Source organism: Citrus clementina, unplaced genomic scaffold (genome assembly GCF_000493195.1).
Source record: "Citrus clementina cultivar Clemenules unplaced genomic scaffold, Citrus_clementina_v1.0 scaffold_5, whole genome shotgun sequence".
Taxonomy (NCBI): Eukaryota; Viridiplantae; Streptophyta; class Magnoliopsida; order Sapindales; family Rutaceae; genus Citrus; species Citrus x clementina.
Window position 1 is genome coordinate 16558063 of NW_006262201.1, and position 18465 is coordinate 16576527.

The following is an 18465-nucleotide window of genomic DNA, read 5'->3' on the forward strand; positions in this document are numbered from 1 at the left end:
TCAAGTAACATTTTCAATAGGTAACTTAGTTCCTTAAATATCATTTGAAACCTGAAAAAATAGATAAGGTTCCAACACAAAAGGAATTAAAAAGAAAAAGTTGATTGCCAAGTAATGGAATGTAATTATAACCATCAAAAGTAAAATCAACCAGTCCATTTCAATCTTTTCTCTCTTATATAGCTATGACAGTAACAGTCTTGTTCAAGTGAAAAGTTTGCTCGTCAAATTAAAAGAAAAAAAAATTCAAGATTAGTGCTATTATTTTGTATTTTCCTTTTTTAGGGCTGCAAGTTTCCACATTTATGCAAAATGAGGAAGTATTGGTGGAAACTACCTTACCCCCTGCCTCCTCGTCAGCAAAATCACAAACACAGACATAGAACAACTTCATCAGCAGCCTTATACAGTCTCAACTTTCTCTACCCATCTCCAGCTATATTAACTTCAACATTTACATTGCAAATGAAAAAAACCTTCACTCTCTCTATCTTTATAAACTAATGCAGCTTCTTAACCAAACCCATCATCTCATTTAGTCATTCACTCAGTCACTCGATCACAAATTCTCCAAAATAAAAAATTACACTCAATCACTTAGGGCCTTAAACACAAATAGGTGAAGAAGAAGAACAAAACCTAGAATTGAAGGTTTAGGGTTGTAATCTTCTAATGCGTGACGATGTCTAGGTGTTGATGGTTCACGTCGTGTCGCGCCATCACCATTCGTGGTCATGGTAGCCAATTCGAATTCAATCAATGGGTCTATGATTTGGGTGTTGTCGTTCGCTTAGTGCTAGTAGTGGCCGGTTGTGTATAGAAAACTTAAATGTACCAACGATTGGTCGGCTAGGGTTTGGGTGGTGCTAGTGAGGTTATCGATTAACAGTGTCACGATGAGTTTGGCTTGACTTTAAGCGTTGATTGTGAGAGTGACAGTGACAATAATGTGCCAAAGGTTTGACTATTTGTCTGAGTGAGAGTAAAGATGACTATTGTGAGTGTATACTGATTGATTGAGGGTGTAACAATAACTGTGGCTAGGTTTCAGAGTTGATTGTGGAGTGAGAGTGACAATGATTGCGCCTTGGGTTTCAATGGCCTTTGTGCGCGAGAGTGAGAGTGGTGATGACTTTATTGTGTAGTGTTTAGGACTTAGAATTTTTTGTGTTCAGATTTTGGTTAAACGCATAGTTTTGTTTTTCATTTTTTTTCACAAATCATTTCACAAGTTAAATGCCGCGTTTTGGATTTTCAAAAAATTAAAATGATACTTTTAATTTTAGTCAAACATGGTCAATATAAGATTTCTGTCATAATGTGTGTGACTGAGTAAATTTATATCATACACATATCATAAATTATTGATATACAAATATTATATCACAAGTACATCATTAATCATTTGATAGACCACAATCCTATCTAGGGGTAGGTAAAATATCCGACCCGACCTGAAATATTTCAGGTTCAAATTGGATCAGGTTGTTAATCAAGCCTGATTAGATACATTTGTGTCAACCCGATTGGGTTGACACAAAAATTTAAAAAAAATCCAAAATACAAATCAAAAATCAAAACCCGAAACCTAATCCTAAACACTCACTGTCAGACACACCACTCACACTCAGCACTTATGGTCCACACACAAACAATTACAAACAAAAGCTTAACCACAGCACATGGCACAAGCACTCAAAGCAGCAGTGAGCAGCCCACTGCCGACCGACGCCTCACCCACCCATAGGCGACAATCTCCTTTGCTCGCAATTTGGAACCCACTACCGACAGCCACACAGCCCCCACACACAACCTCCCTCAAACAAACAAAACACAAACACACACACAAAGTTAATGCCTTAATGGAGCAAGCTGCAGTCGGCCACCACGCAGCAATTGCTGAGGCTCCGCGAGGATCGTGATTTGATTCCGATCGATTGATCTACTACTACAAAGTACTAGATCTGCTACGCCACCTCCATGCCTCCATTTCTCCACCATCACCCGATTTGATTCAAGCTCCATTAACCTGGCAAGCAGCAACTCGAATTTTGGCTGTTGAGTCGAGTTTTGGAAGCTTTGAGTTTGCGCTTTGATACTTGACAGTGACAATAAATATACATTATATATTATATGTGAAAGTGAAGTGTTAATTAGTATTTCCCTAATCCGACCCGTATTTAATGTGAACCCGATCTTATCCGAACTAAACCCGATTTTTCTCGGTTGAAAAATTGGGTTGAGTTCGAATGAATTTTTATTCAACCTGACCAACCCGAAACTCGATCGGGTTGATTCGAACCCGACCCTAACCCGATTTTGCCCAGCCCTAATTCTATCTCGAATCCATCATACTTATATGATAAAATCATATATGTTATAAAGTAGTTGTTATTTATTGTCAGTTTTCTTGTAGTGAAATTTTTTGAAGATGGATACTCAATTACTAGATGTAACCTTTATCCTCCCTGCCTCAACTCCACACTCATTTGGCACTAGCCATCATTGTGACCCAACTTCTTTAACTATTCTTCATCAAGACCAAGTTGTAGGCCTTGAAATGTTTTGCAGATAATAAGTCGCAAAATGTCCGACCTCGAACAGATGCCATAGCTATTAATATCGGTGATACTTTCATGGCAATTTTTAAATATTTTAGTGATTATGTTTTTTAGTTTTCTCTTCATTTCTTCCTAATTTTTCTTAATGAAAAAGTTGCATCGACCATGTTAGATTTCTCAATATGTTATTGTATAATTATCTAAATTACTTAATTTTGTGCGTCTAAGTTCGATTATCTTACAATCATTGTATTGTTACAGCATAAAAACTTTTTAGTTCGTCTGTAGCCACAAGTTTTTTATTACATCTTTCAAATATTGTATTAAATCGTGTATGTTAAAACATAGGTTCCTAATGTAACCAAATACTTTAGAAAAAATTTGTGAATATTGACGAAAATATTTTACCATTGTAATAGAAAAAGGTTGTTTGGGGCACGCAAATAAATTTAGGTTATCTCAATTTGTATTTACACTGAAAATATATGATGTTATATTGTTAATGATCGTATGCTGACACATAGTACATATAATCGGTTAACTATTGATTTAACATATAAATAAATTAGACATAATCATTATATTTCAGTTAGTAGGGTTCTGTGATTCGAGTGAGAGGAGCTCTACGCTGGAAAACAAAAGAACAGCATCTCTCTATCGGATTGTCTTAGCCCTTTAGCATTGGCTTAGACCGAGGGTATTTGTATTGGCATCTCATTTCTAGTAGACTTGCTTGCGCATCTTATCCATTGGCGTGCATCTAGTAGGAACTAGACCTACGAATTCGACAAATTATGAGTCAGCCATGCAATTCATACCGTATCCCAAATTGAACGTATTTCTTTATAATTACTTACCTCTTTATTTATAATAATTAGAGTAATGCTACATTTATAAAGTCCAGATACAAAATTTTCACCCTATTTATGTGGCATACGTCTGCCCCTCTTACATATTCTAAGTGAGGTAGAAAATTAGAAATGATAAGCTAAGTTACCAGCTATCACACAACAATTTATAATAAAGTTAGGTCATATATAAAATTGGTTAGGATATAAATTTTGTATCACAATTTGTAAGCTTAAAGCTACTAATTAACTATAGCATATTTAAGTACTAATAAAAATGCTCGTTACTAGTAATCAGAAGAATTTTATTTAACCAAATTTGGTAACATTCTGATTACCATAATTGGCGTAATTGAAATACTGAGTTGTATAGTTAAACATATCTAATGGTTATAGGTATAGCTTGGTAACAATTAATAAGAGTACAATAAATGGAAAGAAATGTATATGCATTGCTATAAACGTATGAATAATGATTTAGTGTAATTGCATTGTTCTTATAGCGAGACACTGCCACTTGCTACTGACTGATTAATCGATAATGTCAACAACACTTATAAGAATCATAAAATTGTCCCATGTGTTTATTTGCTCATTTTCCATATTTGTTGATGCAATGTTTTAAAAGCACTACAGGTAGAAAATTGACGGTGTGAGATAATGATTACAATTTTGAAAGATCTGTCTGATAAACACATGAAATAATCTTAATTAGGAAAAAAAATAAAAGTACGTAATAAAGATATCTACAATTAAGAATCACAGGGGAAGTTGCCATTAACTTTAAACGTGACCTTTTAAGATCCATTAATAAGTGTATTCGGTGTATTGTTTTATATTATATTGAATTGTACAATAATAAATTATCTTTAAGTGTACGGTATTATGCCTTAATACATAATCATATATGCTGTAGCATGGATTATATTGTATATTTAAATACCTTATAATATTTAGTAAAGATTAGTTTATTTAATTATTGTTATAAAAAGTCCATCGATCATCAAAGTTTGTTGAAGTCAATTCTAGTATGGTTGGAATCCCATCGTTGAATCTATTCAGCCATACAACTATCACGGCCAAAAGGAATTTCAGTACACTTAAAGATAATTTAATTTTTTATTACATGTTTTAAATATATTTTATTTTATCAAAAAGTTACCAAATAATATATATATATAAGCAACCAATTAATGGTATTATTAATTTCATGATTACTTTAATATTGTGATTATTAAGTTAAATATTACATTAAATATACAAGCTGTGGTTAATTAAATAGACAATTGTTTTTAAAATTAATCTTAACTAAATCCATGTGTAAATTGAGATTACTAATCTCATGATTTTGGGTCCACTAATCTAATCCAAAGTGAAGCTTGCCGGACATAAGATAAATTATTAATTTAATCATATACTTAATCCTAAATCCTAAAATTAGCAAAGTGCCATTTTAGATGACTGCCATGTCTTAGGTAATAGTTAAAAATTCATATTATCGTTGACGAGATAATTTTTCAATATCAACAAATAGATGAGGAATCACACGCCACATTTTTTCAGATATAAATTTAAGTTTTTTAGCCAAACTTTGTAAGCATATCACTCTTAAATATAAAAGGTAGTAACAACAAATTATTGAGACTGGTAATAGCAAAAATATTTGAGCCATTATATAAGATTAAAGGGCGTCCACTCGTCTTTGTTGTTGGCTCTCCTTTCAAAAATCTTCCAACCTATGCTTCCAATTAAGGACGGCCTTAGGCTTTCTCTTCTCAATCTTATTTAATATTCTTTCTAAATCTAATTCTCTTGCTATACACACACACACACACACATATGTATGTGTATATATATATGGTATCTAATCTTATTCATTTCTATTATCTTCTATATATTTTTTCTTTCAAAATATAATTCACTTATATATCTCTTATACAGACGCATATATGATATCTAATCTTAATCATTTTCTTTATATATGGTATCTATTCTTATTCATTTCTATCATCTTCTATATATTTTTTTCTTTCAAAATGTAATTCACTTATATATCTGATATCTCTTATACAGACGCATATATGGTATCTAATCTTAATCATTTTCTAATCTTACTCATTCCTGTTATCTTCTTGCCATGCTTATCACAAAACTTATTACAGCTTTGCAATCTTTGTTTGTGTTCTATTTATAGCTTGCTTTGTTCCATTTTCTTTCCAATGTCTCTCTAATGAACTCCAATAAAGATTCATCCGCTGTTCATCCGCAACCATTGATGAAGCAGACACATAACAATGGGAGTATTGTTTTTGATTATCACAAGTTGCAAAAACAAGCCAACTTGCCAACAGGGTTCATTTGGCCAAACTTGGAGTTTGCTCAAGAAGAGCACAAAGAGCCATTGATAGACTTACAAGGATTCATAAGTGGGGATGAAAGAGCAACTGCTGAAGCAATCGAGCACGTTCGAGGGGCTTGCGTGAACCATGGCTTGTTCCAAGTAATCAACCATGGTGTTGATGCAAGTCTACTGAAAGCAGCTTCTGAAGAAATTGACTCCATTTTCAAGCTTCCTCTTGAGCGAAAGCTTGGCATTCCAAGAAAGACCGGTTTGCCACAGGGGTATTCTGGTGGTCATGCTGAGCGTTTTACTAAAAATTTGACATGGAACGAAACATTTACTTTTGATTACTATGAAAACGATGCTGAGCCCCTCGTTGTTGACCACTTCAAATCTGTTCTTGGACAAGATTTTGAATGCAGTGGGTAAGTTTTGTTTATTTATTCTTCTTTTTAAGGTTTGGACGAGTGAAGATGAGAAATCTCACCTGAATTAATCATTATCCTTTATTAGTACTTAAACTCTTGGGTGATTGGTCGGACAAAGCGCATTCTCGCTAGTCGAGCTACGCATTTAAATAGCTAATGGTAATAAAGCAGTGGCTTGACTACTAATGATATGGACTGGGTACCGATCTGTCTACAAGTTTTGGTTGGTAATTCTTTTAACAATAATGTAATTGTAATTATGTTTTACTACAGTACTAATATACATAGACACGTGAGATAACATGCATGTTTAAAATATCACCACAACTGAGATCATAATTAGATCGAAATTTATTATTCTCATCAAAACAAAATATATATATATTATTGATTTGTATTAACTGTCACATTAATATAAGCAAGTTTCAAATAAGAATGAGACTTCATGTATCATTCCAAGAGATCTTAAATATCAGTTCCAACAACTAGCACTCACAATTTTCATTTCTTCTAAAATATATTGCAGGTGGGTTTATCAAAAATACTGCCAAGCAATGTGGAAGCTATCCGGAATTCTTTTTGAGCTATTGGCAGTGTGCTTGGGAGTTGATCGAAAGCATTATAAGAAATTTTTTGAAGACGGATACTCGATCATGAGACTCAATTTTTATCCTCCTTGCAACAACTCAGCACTCACTCTTGGCACTAGCCCTCATTATGACCCAAGTTCCATAACCATTCTTCTTCAAGAACGAGTTGAAGGCCTTGAAGTTTTTTCAAATAATAAGTGGCAAACTGTCCGACCTCGACCAGATGCCCTAGTCATTATTATTGGTGATACTTTCATGGTAATTTTTAAATATTTTAGCAATTCATGTTTTTATTTTTTATTTTATCTTCATTTCTTCCCAACTTTTTTTTTCTGATGAAAAAGTTGCATGATAACGACCACCATGTTATCGTATAACTATCTAAATCACATAACTCTATGTGTCTAAGTTAGAATACCTCACAATCATTGTACGTTATAACGATAAAAAAATTTTAGTTCATCCATAACCAGAATTTTTTTTTAACCTTTTTCAAATATTATCTTAGTCTTAGATCTTAAGTTAAGGCATTGGTTTTTAATTTAACCAAATACTTGAGAAGGATACAAAAAACTTGTGAATATTGACGAAGAATTTATGACCATTGTAATAGAAAAAAGTTGTTTCGGGATACAACCAAATTTAGATTATTTAAATTTGTATATACACTAGAATGTCTGACGTTATATGACTAAATGCGCATACAAATGATAGTATATATGCTGACATATATACTCAATACGGTTAAAAGATTACTAGCATATAATTAATTTATTTTTCTTGTTAAAAATAGCTTCTAGCTAGTTTTATAATACGGCGTTAACAATCTATGAAAATTTTGTCTCAAAATGTTGTTCTTGTGCATGTATAATATTGAAACACTGAGACCTTTATATGTTGCGAATATTATGTAGGACGTGACAGCTTTTTTGTAACAACTTGAAAAGATAATGACGGGGCATATATTTGGTCGTTCATCTGTTTGTTTGTTTATTTGTTTGATACATGTTATTTATATAGGCATTATCTAATGGGATATACAAGAGCTGCCTGCATAGAGCAGTGGTGAATGGGGAAAGAGAGAGAAGGTCATTGGCTTTCTTTGTGACCCCGAAAGCAGACAAAGTGGTGAGACCCCCACAAGATCTTATTTGCAGAGAAGGGACAAGATTATATCCAGATTTCACATGGTCACAATTGTTAGGCTTCACTCAAAAACACCATAGAGTTGATGCGGCTACTTTCCCAAGCTTTGTCAACTGGCTCTCGTCTTCCAAAAACCTCTAAGTCCTTTATAATAAGTGGGATCATTGTTGAGAATAACTCTATGTATTTTATATTGTTTTCAATATAGCAAATTCATCTCCATCAATAAATTTATAATAAAAATTTATTGTTGAGAATATGTATTTTATAGTATTCATCTCTATCAATAAATTTATTATCAAAAATTTTAAATTTAAAAATCTTAAAGTTACCCTTCTCTATCTCTACTCAAAATTGCACACTCTCACATTCTACGAACCAAACTCTCGATTTGACTCTCTTTTAAATTCATTTTTTTAGTCAAAATTTCTATTTCATCCTTTCTATATATGGAAAAAAATTTCTTGATATTTACTAGATTGTATGATTGGTAAAGATCAATTTCTTTCACTAACTTTAACGACTGGTAAAAAAATTATTTTGTTCATATTTGAATGATGAATTTTGCTTCTCTTAGTTTACAATAACCTAAAACGAAGACAACTATTTGCAGTTAAAAGAAAATATATAAAGTAATTGATGAGAATTAAGGAATTGAGAATTAAAATAGAAAAAATATCAAAAATTATTTTGATAATGAAATTCTTAATTAAAAAGGTGATGTATAGAAAAAAATATTGGTAGCTTTAAATAATGTATCTTGTTGGTAGGTATTTATGAACATATATTACACCAAGCAATAATCGTCTCTCTACAATAAAAAATCAAATAGAATCTCTTAAATCCGCTTTGTAATTGGCGTAATTCGGATATCTAGAACCGTATATATTTATAAAAATATGAAAAATTCAACATCCACAACATACACAGGAGGATTGGAACCCTAAAGTACTTGCGGAACGGAATTTAATTTACCACTAAACTATTGAGAGGTTCTTATACTTCATTACTTGTGTGATATCTAAACGTTAATATTAATCACCACTTGCATGTGTGATTCCAATAAAAAATTTAAAACGGTAACGTATATTCTCCTCAGCTTCAGAATTATAATTCCTAATTGTCATATATGTTCGCACAAAGACTGTCACGTAGGTCCCAAGTAAGTGTACATTGCAAAGAAAATAAATACAGACAAACCGCAATCATGAGATCATAATTTTTTTTTAAACTATGAACATTATTCTTTCATATACTATTTTTTTTAGTATTTTCTCTCAATTTATCATTTCTTAAAATAATTTTTTTTATTTTTTTATTTTCTTTTGAAAGTATCATTCTTACCCGTGAGATTTTGGAGTTTGGCATGTCATTCTTAAAGGTGGCTTAATTAATGTAGCTTTTGTAATTAATCATTTTGTATGAATTTACTTGACTAATTTATGTGAATGGTTAATGTGGGAGCGACTTTTCAAAGCTGAGATAATTAGTACTTATACTTTTATTTTATTATTGTCATTAATCTGATTGAAGAAGTAAACACAATTGCCTTTAAAAAAAAAAGATTTCAATTTGACTTTTGCTGGATATTATCGCTTAATTTACTATAAACAAACAATAAGCTGATTGGAAGGTGTGTTGAGTGCTAGAGAATTGGTAGTGTCGTTAGGGTGCACCAAATTTAAAACCTTGCTACTAGTATAAATAATTAGTACAGAATAAGTAAGGATCGATCCTACAGAGACTATGCTAGTTATATTTATTATCAACTCTCAAGCAAGACTTAAAATAAAATAATAATAGAAATAATTAATATAAATTAATCTAACTAAAGAAAATGCCAATTATAAATAAAAGGGGAGTTTTTGAATTTTTAACTAAATAGCAAGAAATAAAGAAATTAAACTATGAAAACAAAAATTTAATAAAAACTCTAATTAAAGGAGAAAGAAATAATAATTATGGAAAACTTTGGTTAAAAGATCATTCGCAACCACCAAACATGCGCATAATATATCAATTCTATCATCAATTTATATTGAAACTATCAACCATAGACAACAATAAACTCTGTTAGTCTCAATCTTTCCTTAGTGTGTCGTTAGGCAAAACAAGCTCTTCACCTAATCTCTAACCATTAAATAATTTAAAACAAGCTCTTTAAATTTAAGATAATGGAAGCATTAAACATAGAAAGATATTAGATTGATCTAGGCAATGAACACATAAGCTTAGATTATTTAACCTATGTTATATTCTCCAATTGAAATCACTGATTCCAACCTACTACTTATGATTAAAATCTCAAGACAATTACGGATCAAGAATTTTAATCTAACAATAGAATTTATTCAAGTCCTATCTAATTGGCCACTCAAACAAGATGAGAATAAATTCATAAACATTAATTATAGAAGAATATAAACAATCTCAATTAAATAAATTGAATGATAGAATTTAAATTTAATTACATAGCATGTTTAGGGTTTTGAATTCACCCTCAACCAAATAGAAAATCTAGCCTAACATAATTAAATTGGGAAATAAAAGAGTTAATAAAATCAAACATAGAGATTAATTCAAACGGCTGCCTCATCTATTTTTTTCTTATCCTTTGCGGCTGCAAATACTTTTGTATGTGTGGCCGCCGAATAAAAAATCCCCCCCTCCCTCCCCCCCCGTGTTGCTTCCGCTTGGCCCTTATATAATGCTTCAATTGTGGCTTTTAAATCCTTGCATGGAAAGAATTAAATCCAAGCCAAAACCGCCACTTTCATAACGTGCTTGCCATTTAAATTTTCATGCAAAATATTTGCTTCCTTTTTCGTCTTCATTCACAAACTCTTTTGATTGGCCATGCTTAAGGCCAAAAGGTTTTTTTTTCTTTCCTTCCTCTCACGTGCTGGATGGCAATCTCCTTTTTCCAATTTTAGCTCCATGTGATGGCTTCGCTTGTAATTGGCTTGGCTTCCTTTTTTACTTCCATTTTCCAATTTTAGCTCCGTGTGCAAAATTAATTTTGCTTGGCCCATACAACTCTAATTGGAAAACATTCTTTATTTCTCCAATTCTTGATCTCTTGTGCACTTTTGTCTCTCAATCTTTAATTCTTTTCTTATTCTAATTCTCTCAATCAGATTTCTTTTATGAATGCTCCGATTTAATTTCTCTTTAATCCCAGAAAATACCTAAAATAACAGAACAAAAAAATTAAGACAAAAAATTAACACAATAAAAATATAATTTACTAAATTAAAAATTAACTAAAATAACTAGAATATTTAAGACCAAAACAAGAAAAAGATGGAGAAATTAATAGCAAAATATATGAAAAATATGCACTTATCAAGAATATCTATCTATAAAGGATAAAATCATCATTTTGCACTCCAAGTCTCACTAACATTTTTGCTTTTATGTATTTAAGTCCTTTAAAATTTGATTGTGCATTTTTTGTTATTATTTGAGTATTCTATGTATTTCAAGGGTATTATGATCATTTTACAATTAACGAAAAAATCCAACAGAAAAAAAGATAGCATTTTTGAGCTCAAAATAATTGAAAATCTCAGGAAGGGCACAAAACATAAAATTGTAATTTTAGGATTTTGGTGGGCACTTAACTAGTATGACATTGACCGATGACGTAGAATTGACTGATACATGGCTGTAACTTATTGGATTGAAATGCTGACGTGACATTGACCAATATGCCACAACATGTTATTGGAACAAAAATGCGTGTATGATATATGCAATTCACTAAATCACAACTTTGATGACGTGTTCCAACTAATCAGAGCTTGCCATGTAGTGCAATCCTGACCATCTGAATTGTTTTTGTTCGATAGTCATGATTTACCCATTATATCTATAAATAGGGGATTTCCCCCTATTTATTATGAGTGACTAATTTAATTTGAGGTTCATTTTGTGTAATTCTCACTCTATCCTGTATTTTCCAAGTATTTTTAATAAAATTATCATTTTGTCCCCTAATTCAATTATGGGTGGCCAATTTAATTTCAAGATTGGGTTGAAAGTAAAGCTTCAACATGGTCCATAGGCTTAATTTGGTAAATTTATTAACTTTCTCTTTGATTTATGTTAATTGTTTTGACTCATCGTTGACAAATTGTAATAACCTTATCTAGATTTTGTACGACATACCGGCTCCCTAGTGCAAGATTATTACTGTTTGGCATGATGAGTACTTTACATTATATTTATTAGTAAGAAACACTTCTCTATTATTAGTGGTTCATCTTAACTCTGTGTTGACAGAGAATGAATCTACGTTATTTAGTGAATAGTCTTACTACATTGTCAACAGTATGATTATTATCACCTGGCACAATGTATACTTAACACCACATTCAGTAGAAGATTATTTTCCTCTAATATAATGAGTGATTTATACCATATTTACTAGAATGAGGACTATAAGAAGTGGAAATACTCTCTCATAAATTAATTCGAACTAAAAAGGAATATTAAGCCTATGGTGAAATGTCAAGTAAGAATCCAGAAAATCAAATGTTTCATTTGAATTGTTTCATCCTTAATTTATTCTTGCCATCTTTTTTAATTTAAATCTCAGTACTACTCAGAAATCATATCCAACTTACATATAAACTTGAAAAATTAATCTTACACATAATTAAATCTACTTCCTCATTGGAAAGACACTTGTCACCATTAATCTATACTACACTAGATTATGCGCTTGAGAGTACAATAAAATTTACACAATAATTACCCATCTCTATAACTTATGATAATATAATGGTAGACTGTTATTATTCTTATCTTTCAATCTTCTTCAAGTTAACATTATTTTACTTTATAATTTTTAATGAATATTTTTCATGTAAAACATCATAAACAACAATAAAATTGATTAATATATACTAACATTAAATGATTGTATCAATTGAACATGATTTTGTTATATATAATATATTATCTTATTTATGTTCTCTAAGATTTTGTTATTTGTTTAACATTTATAATTTGTAAGGGGCACAAATTTAAAAATACTGATTTTCAAATTTTTTTTTTAAGTTTAAAAAAAGTTTAATACTTACTTTTATCGATTTAGAGAAAAAAAACTTACTTTTATCGATTCAGAGAAAAAAAAAAGAAAAAAAAAACATGTCATTTAGATTCAAATATTTTGCTCTATTAATAATTTAAACTTATTTAGATCAATTCATATTTCAAATAAAAAACAAATGCCATCCAAATTTGATAACATTGTGACTACTGTAATTGGCGTAATTGAAATATTGAGTTGTATAATTAAACATATCTAATAATTATATGTATAACTTGGTACCAATAAAATGAAAAGAAATGTATATGCATTGCTACAAACATATGAATAATGATTCAGTGGGTAACTGCATTGTTCTTATAGCGAGAGACATCGTCACATGGTACTAACTAATTAATCGATAATATCAACAATACTTATAGAGAATCATAAAATTATCCCCAATGTTTATGCGCTTATTTTCCATATTTATAGATGCAATTTTTTAAAATTACTACAGGTAGAACCATTGAGGGTGTATTTGGTGTGTTGTTCTGCATTGTATTGGATTGTACAGTAATAAATTATCTTTAAGTGTACTGTATTATACTTTAGTAAATAATCATATAGGTCGTAGCATGGATTATATTGTATATTTAAAAATTTTATAATATTTAATGAAATATTTGATGCAAACCGAAGAGTTAACTAAAGTATAATTCTTGCTTAATCTATTTTACATTACAGTGATGAATTTATACATAAAGAGGAGTCAATCTAGAAATCATGTTCTATGCTATTTAGCCTAAACAATAGGTGAGTTTCCTGTTGAAAATAACATATGATTAAAAAGAGAGAATCTGGCCTAAAAATAATCTCAGCCGTTGTAGACAAGCCTTGCGTTAGTTAAGCCTTTGGTCAAGGCTGTGCATATAGCAAGATAAATATCAAACTGATTTCCAGCAGATTTCTTTTTTTCTTCCAAATCTTTTTGTTGAATCTTATCAATATTTAGTAAGGGATTATTTTATTTAATTGTTATTATAGAAAGTCTATTGATCATCAAAATTTGTGGAAGTCAATTTTAGTATCTTTGGAATCCGATCGTTAAATCTGTTCAGCCATACAAATATCATCTGCCAAAAGGGATTTCAAATACTGCCGACTTCCAAAATAGGCATTGCCATCAACATCTATTGTTGTTCCTATCTTTGCACAAGTTCTTACCCAAAAGATGTGGCGCTTGAGGTAATTTGCCATTTTTTTTTCATTTTTGTCATTTATTATCAGTTGACATTTCATTTACACATTAAAGAGCCATTTTAGATGACCACCGTATGTTAGGTAATAGTTAAAAATTTATATTATCATTGACGAGATAATTTTTCAATACCAATTTAATTTTTAACCAAACATTGTAAGTATATCACTAGTTCAGACAAAAGGTCGTAACAACAAATGATAGAGACTGGTACAAGCAAAACCATTTGAGACACTATAAAAGATTCAAGGGCGTCCACTCGTCTCTGTTGTTGGCTCTCATTTGAAAAATCTTCCAACCTTTGCTTCCAATTAAGGACGGCGTTGGCCTTTCTCTTCTCACTCTTATTTAATTTTCTTTCCAAATAAAATTGTCTTATATACCTAATCTTATTCATTTCTATTATCTTCTATATATATTTTCTTTCAGAATCTATTTGCCTTATATATCTATAAAGAAGTATAAAAGGTATTAATCTTAATCATTTCTATTATTCTCATACATATATATATAAATATGGTATCCAATCTTAATCATTTCTACTATCCTCATATAAATATGTATAGATGGTATCTAATCTTATTCATTTCTATTATCTTCTTGTCGTGCTTATCACAAAAACTTATAACAGCTTAGCCATCTTTGTTTGTGTTCTATTTATAGGTTGTTTTGTTCCATTTTCTTTCCATTGCCTCTTATAATGAACTCCAATAAAGATTCATCAGTCGTTCTTCCGCAACCATCGATGGAGCAGACACAAAAAAATGGGAGTATTGTTTTTGACTATCACAAGTTGCAAAAACAAGCCAACTTGCCAACTGAGTTCATTTGGCCAAACTTGGAGTTAGCTCAGGAAGAGCTCAGAGAGCCATTGATAGACTTACATGGATTCTTAAGTGGTGATGAAAGAGCAACTGCTGAAGCAATCGATCTCGTCCGAGGAGCTTGTGTGAATCATGGATTCTTCCAAGTAATCAACCACGGTGTTGATGCAAGTCTTCTTAAAGCAGCTATTGAAGAAACCGACTCCATTTTCAAGCTTCCTCTTGAGCGAAAGCTCAGCATTCCGATAAAGACTGGTTTGGCAAAGGGGTATGCTGGTGCTCATGCTGGGCGTTTTACTACAAATTTGCCATGGAAGGAAACATTTACTTTTAATTACCATGAAAAGGATGCTGAGCCCCTTTTTGTTGACTACTTCAAATCTGTTTTTGGTCAAGATTTTGAGAGGAAAAGGTAAGTTTTGTTCATTTATTCGGTTTTTCTCTTTTTAAGGTGTAAATGAGTGAAATGCGAATTCTCAACTACGTTAATCCTTATCCACTTTTATTATTACTGTTAATGATTTGGACACAATGGTGATCTTTCTACATGTTCTGATTAGTAATTTTTTTTATAAGACACCACAACTGAGATCAACACTGGATCGAAATTTATTATTCTTATCAAAATAAAAACATATTTAATAGTATTAACTATCACATTAATATGAGTAGGATTCAAATAAGAATGGAGGCTTCATGTATCATTTCAAGAGATCTTAATTATCAGTTCAACCAACTAGTACTCACAATTTTCATTTCTCAAAAATATATTGCAGGTGGATTTATCAAAAATACTGCCAAGCAATGTGGAAGCTATCGGGAGTTCTTTTTGAGCTATTGGCAATGAGCTTGGGGGTTGATCGAAAGCATTATAAGAAATTTTTTGAAGACGGATACTCAATTGTGAGATTCAACTTTTATCCTCCTTGCAAGAACTCAGCACTCACTCTTGGCACTGGCCCTCATTATGACCCAAATTCTTTAACTATTCTTCATCAAGAACAAGTTGAAGGCCTTGAAGTTTTTTCAAATAATAAGTGGCAAACTATCCGACCTCGATCAGATGCCCTAGTCATTAATATTGGTGATACTTTCGTGGTAATTTTTGAATATTTTAGTGATTTATGTGTCTTAACTTTTCTTCATTTCTTCCTTATTTTTTTAACGAAAAAGTTGAATATTGTTAGAGTTATGATCACCATGTTATTGTATAATTTTATAAATCACGTAACTTTGTGTGCCTGAATTAGATTATCTCAAAATCATTGTATGTTATTACGATAAAAACTTTTTTTTGTTCATTTATAGCCTACAAATTTTTTGTTACATCTTCTGTTAAGGAATTGATTTTTAGTTTAACCAAATAGTTGAAAAGTATACCCAAAAAAAAAAAAAAAACTTGTGAATATTGACCAAAAATTTTGACAATTGTAATAAAAGACGGTTGTTCGGCACACACGACTGAATTTAGACTATTTAAATTTGTATGTACTCTAAAAATGTACGATGTTATATGAGTAAATGACCATATGCTGCCATATATACTCAGTACAGTTAAATGATTGCTAGCATATAATTAATTTATTTTTCTTGATAAAAGTAGTTTCTACCTAGTTTTATAATACAGCATTAACAATCTATGAAAAAAATTTCTTAAAATGTTGTTCTTATACATATATAATAGTGAAACACTGAGACCTTTATATGTTGCAAATATGATGTAGGATGTGACAGCTTTTTTTGTAACAATTTGGAAACATAATGACAGCGGATATATTTGGTCGTTCATTTGTTTGTTTGTTTAATTGTTTCATTTGTTTGATATAGGCCTTATCTAATGGGTTATACAAGAGCTGCCTGCATAGAGCAGTGGTGAATGGGGAAAGAGAGAGAAGGTCATTGGCTTTCTTTGTGAACCCAAAAGCAGACAACGTGGTGAGACCCCCACAAGATCTTATTGCAGAGAAGGGACAAGACTATATCCAGATTTCACATGGTCACAATTGTTGGGCTTCACTCAAAAACTCTACAGAGCTGATGCGGCTACACTCCCAAGCTTTATCAGCTGGCTCTCGTCTTCCAAAGACCTCTAAGTCCTTTATAATAAGTGGGATTACTCTTGAGAATAAGTCTATGTATCTTCTAGTCTTTGAAGCTACCAAATTCATCTCCAATTCAATAAATTTATTATTAAAAATTTTAAAATTTTAAAATCTCAAAGTTATCCTTTTCTGATCTCTCTCTACTCACGACTGCATACTCTCACATTTTGTAAACTAAAATCTCAATTTCATTCTTTTTTAAATTCATTTTTTTATCTTTCTTATAAAACAAAATCTCTGCCTCATGCTTTCTATATAAATTTTTATTTTCAAGATATTTACTAACTTTTATGATTGGTAAAGATTAATTTCTTTCATGTACTTTAATAGCTGGAAAAAATTTATTATGTTCGTATCTGAAAGATAAATTTTGCTTCTCTTAGTTTACAACAGCCGAAAACGAAAACATACAACAACCGAAAACGGAAACAATTATTTGCAGTTAAAAGAAATATATGAAGTAATTGATGAGAATTAAGAATTGAGAATGAGAAGAGAAAAAAAGGGCTAATAAAATAATTTCATCAGAAATTATTTTGATAATAAAATTCTTAATTAAAAAGGTGATGTATAGAAAAAAATTGGTGGGTTTAAATAAATCTATCCATTAAATTATTCCTCTTGCTGGTGGGTATGTGCATATATTACACCAAATAATAATCGTTTCTCATGTGTCCTAGTTTGCTTGTGATTTGTGAGCATGCAATCTACCAATATTTACAATAAAAAAAAGTGTAATAGAATCTCTTATCAGCTTTGTAATTGGCATAAATCAGATATCTAGGACCGAATATATTTATGAAAATATGAAAAATTCAACATCCACGACATAAACAGGAGGACTGGTGTCAAGATTGGTGTCTCTTCTAGATATTCAAACTTTGAATATCAAATTCAAAATTCTAGATGTTCAAAGTTTGAATATCAAACTTTGAACTTTGAATTTTGAAAAATAATAAATAAATAAATAATGTGTGAATAGTAGCCAAGATTTTGGCTATAAATAGAGGAGCTCATTCCCTCATTTGCTCATCTAATTTTGAAAGAGTTTTCTCATATTTAGAGAGAGTTTAGAGAGCTTGAAATTATAAGTTCTTTTTATGGTGATTTGAGAGATTAGGTGTATTGAAATTTTGGGTAGTGAGCAAAAATATTACAATACTTGTAATCCTCATATCACTAGTGAAATATTTTCCTTTTGTTTTCGCTTGTGGATGTAGGTTAAAAGCTGAACCACGTAATTTTTTGGTGTCCTCTTTTGTGCTTGTTCTTTATTTTCTTCCAATTTCATTTTAACTGCGGCCCTGCTTCACCCATCAACTTCCTAAC

General features: G+C 31.0%; 1 protein-coding gene and 1 pseudogene across 1 annotated transcript in view; both read left to right on the top strand.

Moving 5' to 3' along the window:
- Positions 1-8055, top strand: part of LOC18041646 (gibberellin 20 oxidase 1-B) — a 16989-nt gene extending 8934 nt beyond the window's left edge. Inside the window, exons 3-5 of the mRNA XM_006432086.2 lie at positions 5604-6175; positions 6705-7026; positions 7789-8055. Coding sequence (XP_006432149.2) covers positions 5604-6175; positions 6705-7026; positions 7789-8055 — 1161 coding nt within the window. The remainder of the gene's footprint in view (positions 1-5603; positions 6176-6704; positions 7027-7788) is intronic.
- Positions 8056-14910: 6855 nt separating this feature from the next.
- Positions 14911-17127, top strand: LOC18041647 (annotated as a pseudogene).
- Positions 17128-18465: the final 1338 nt, after the last annotated feature.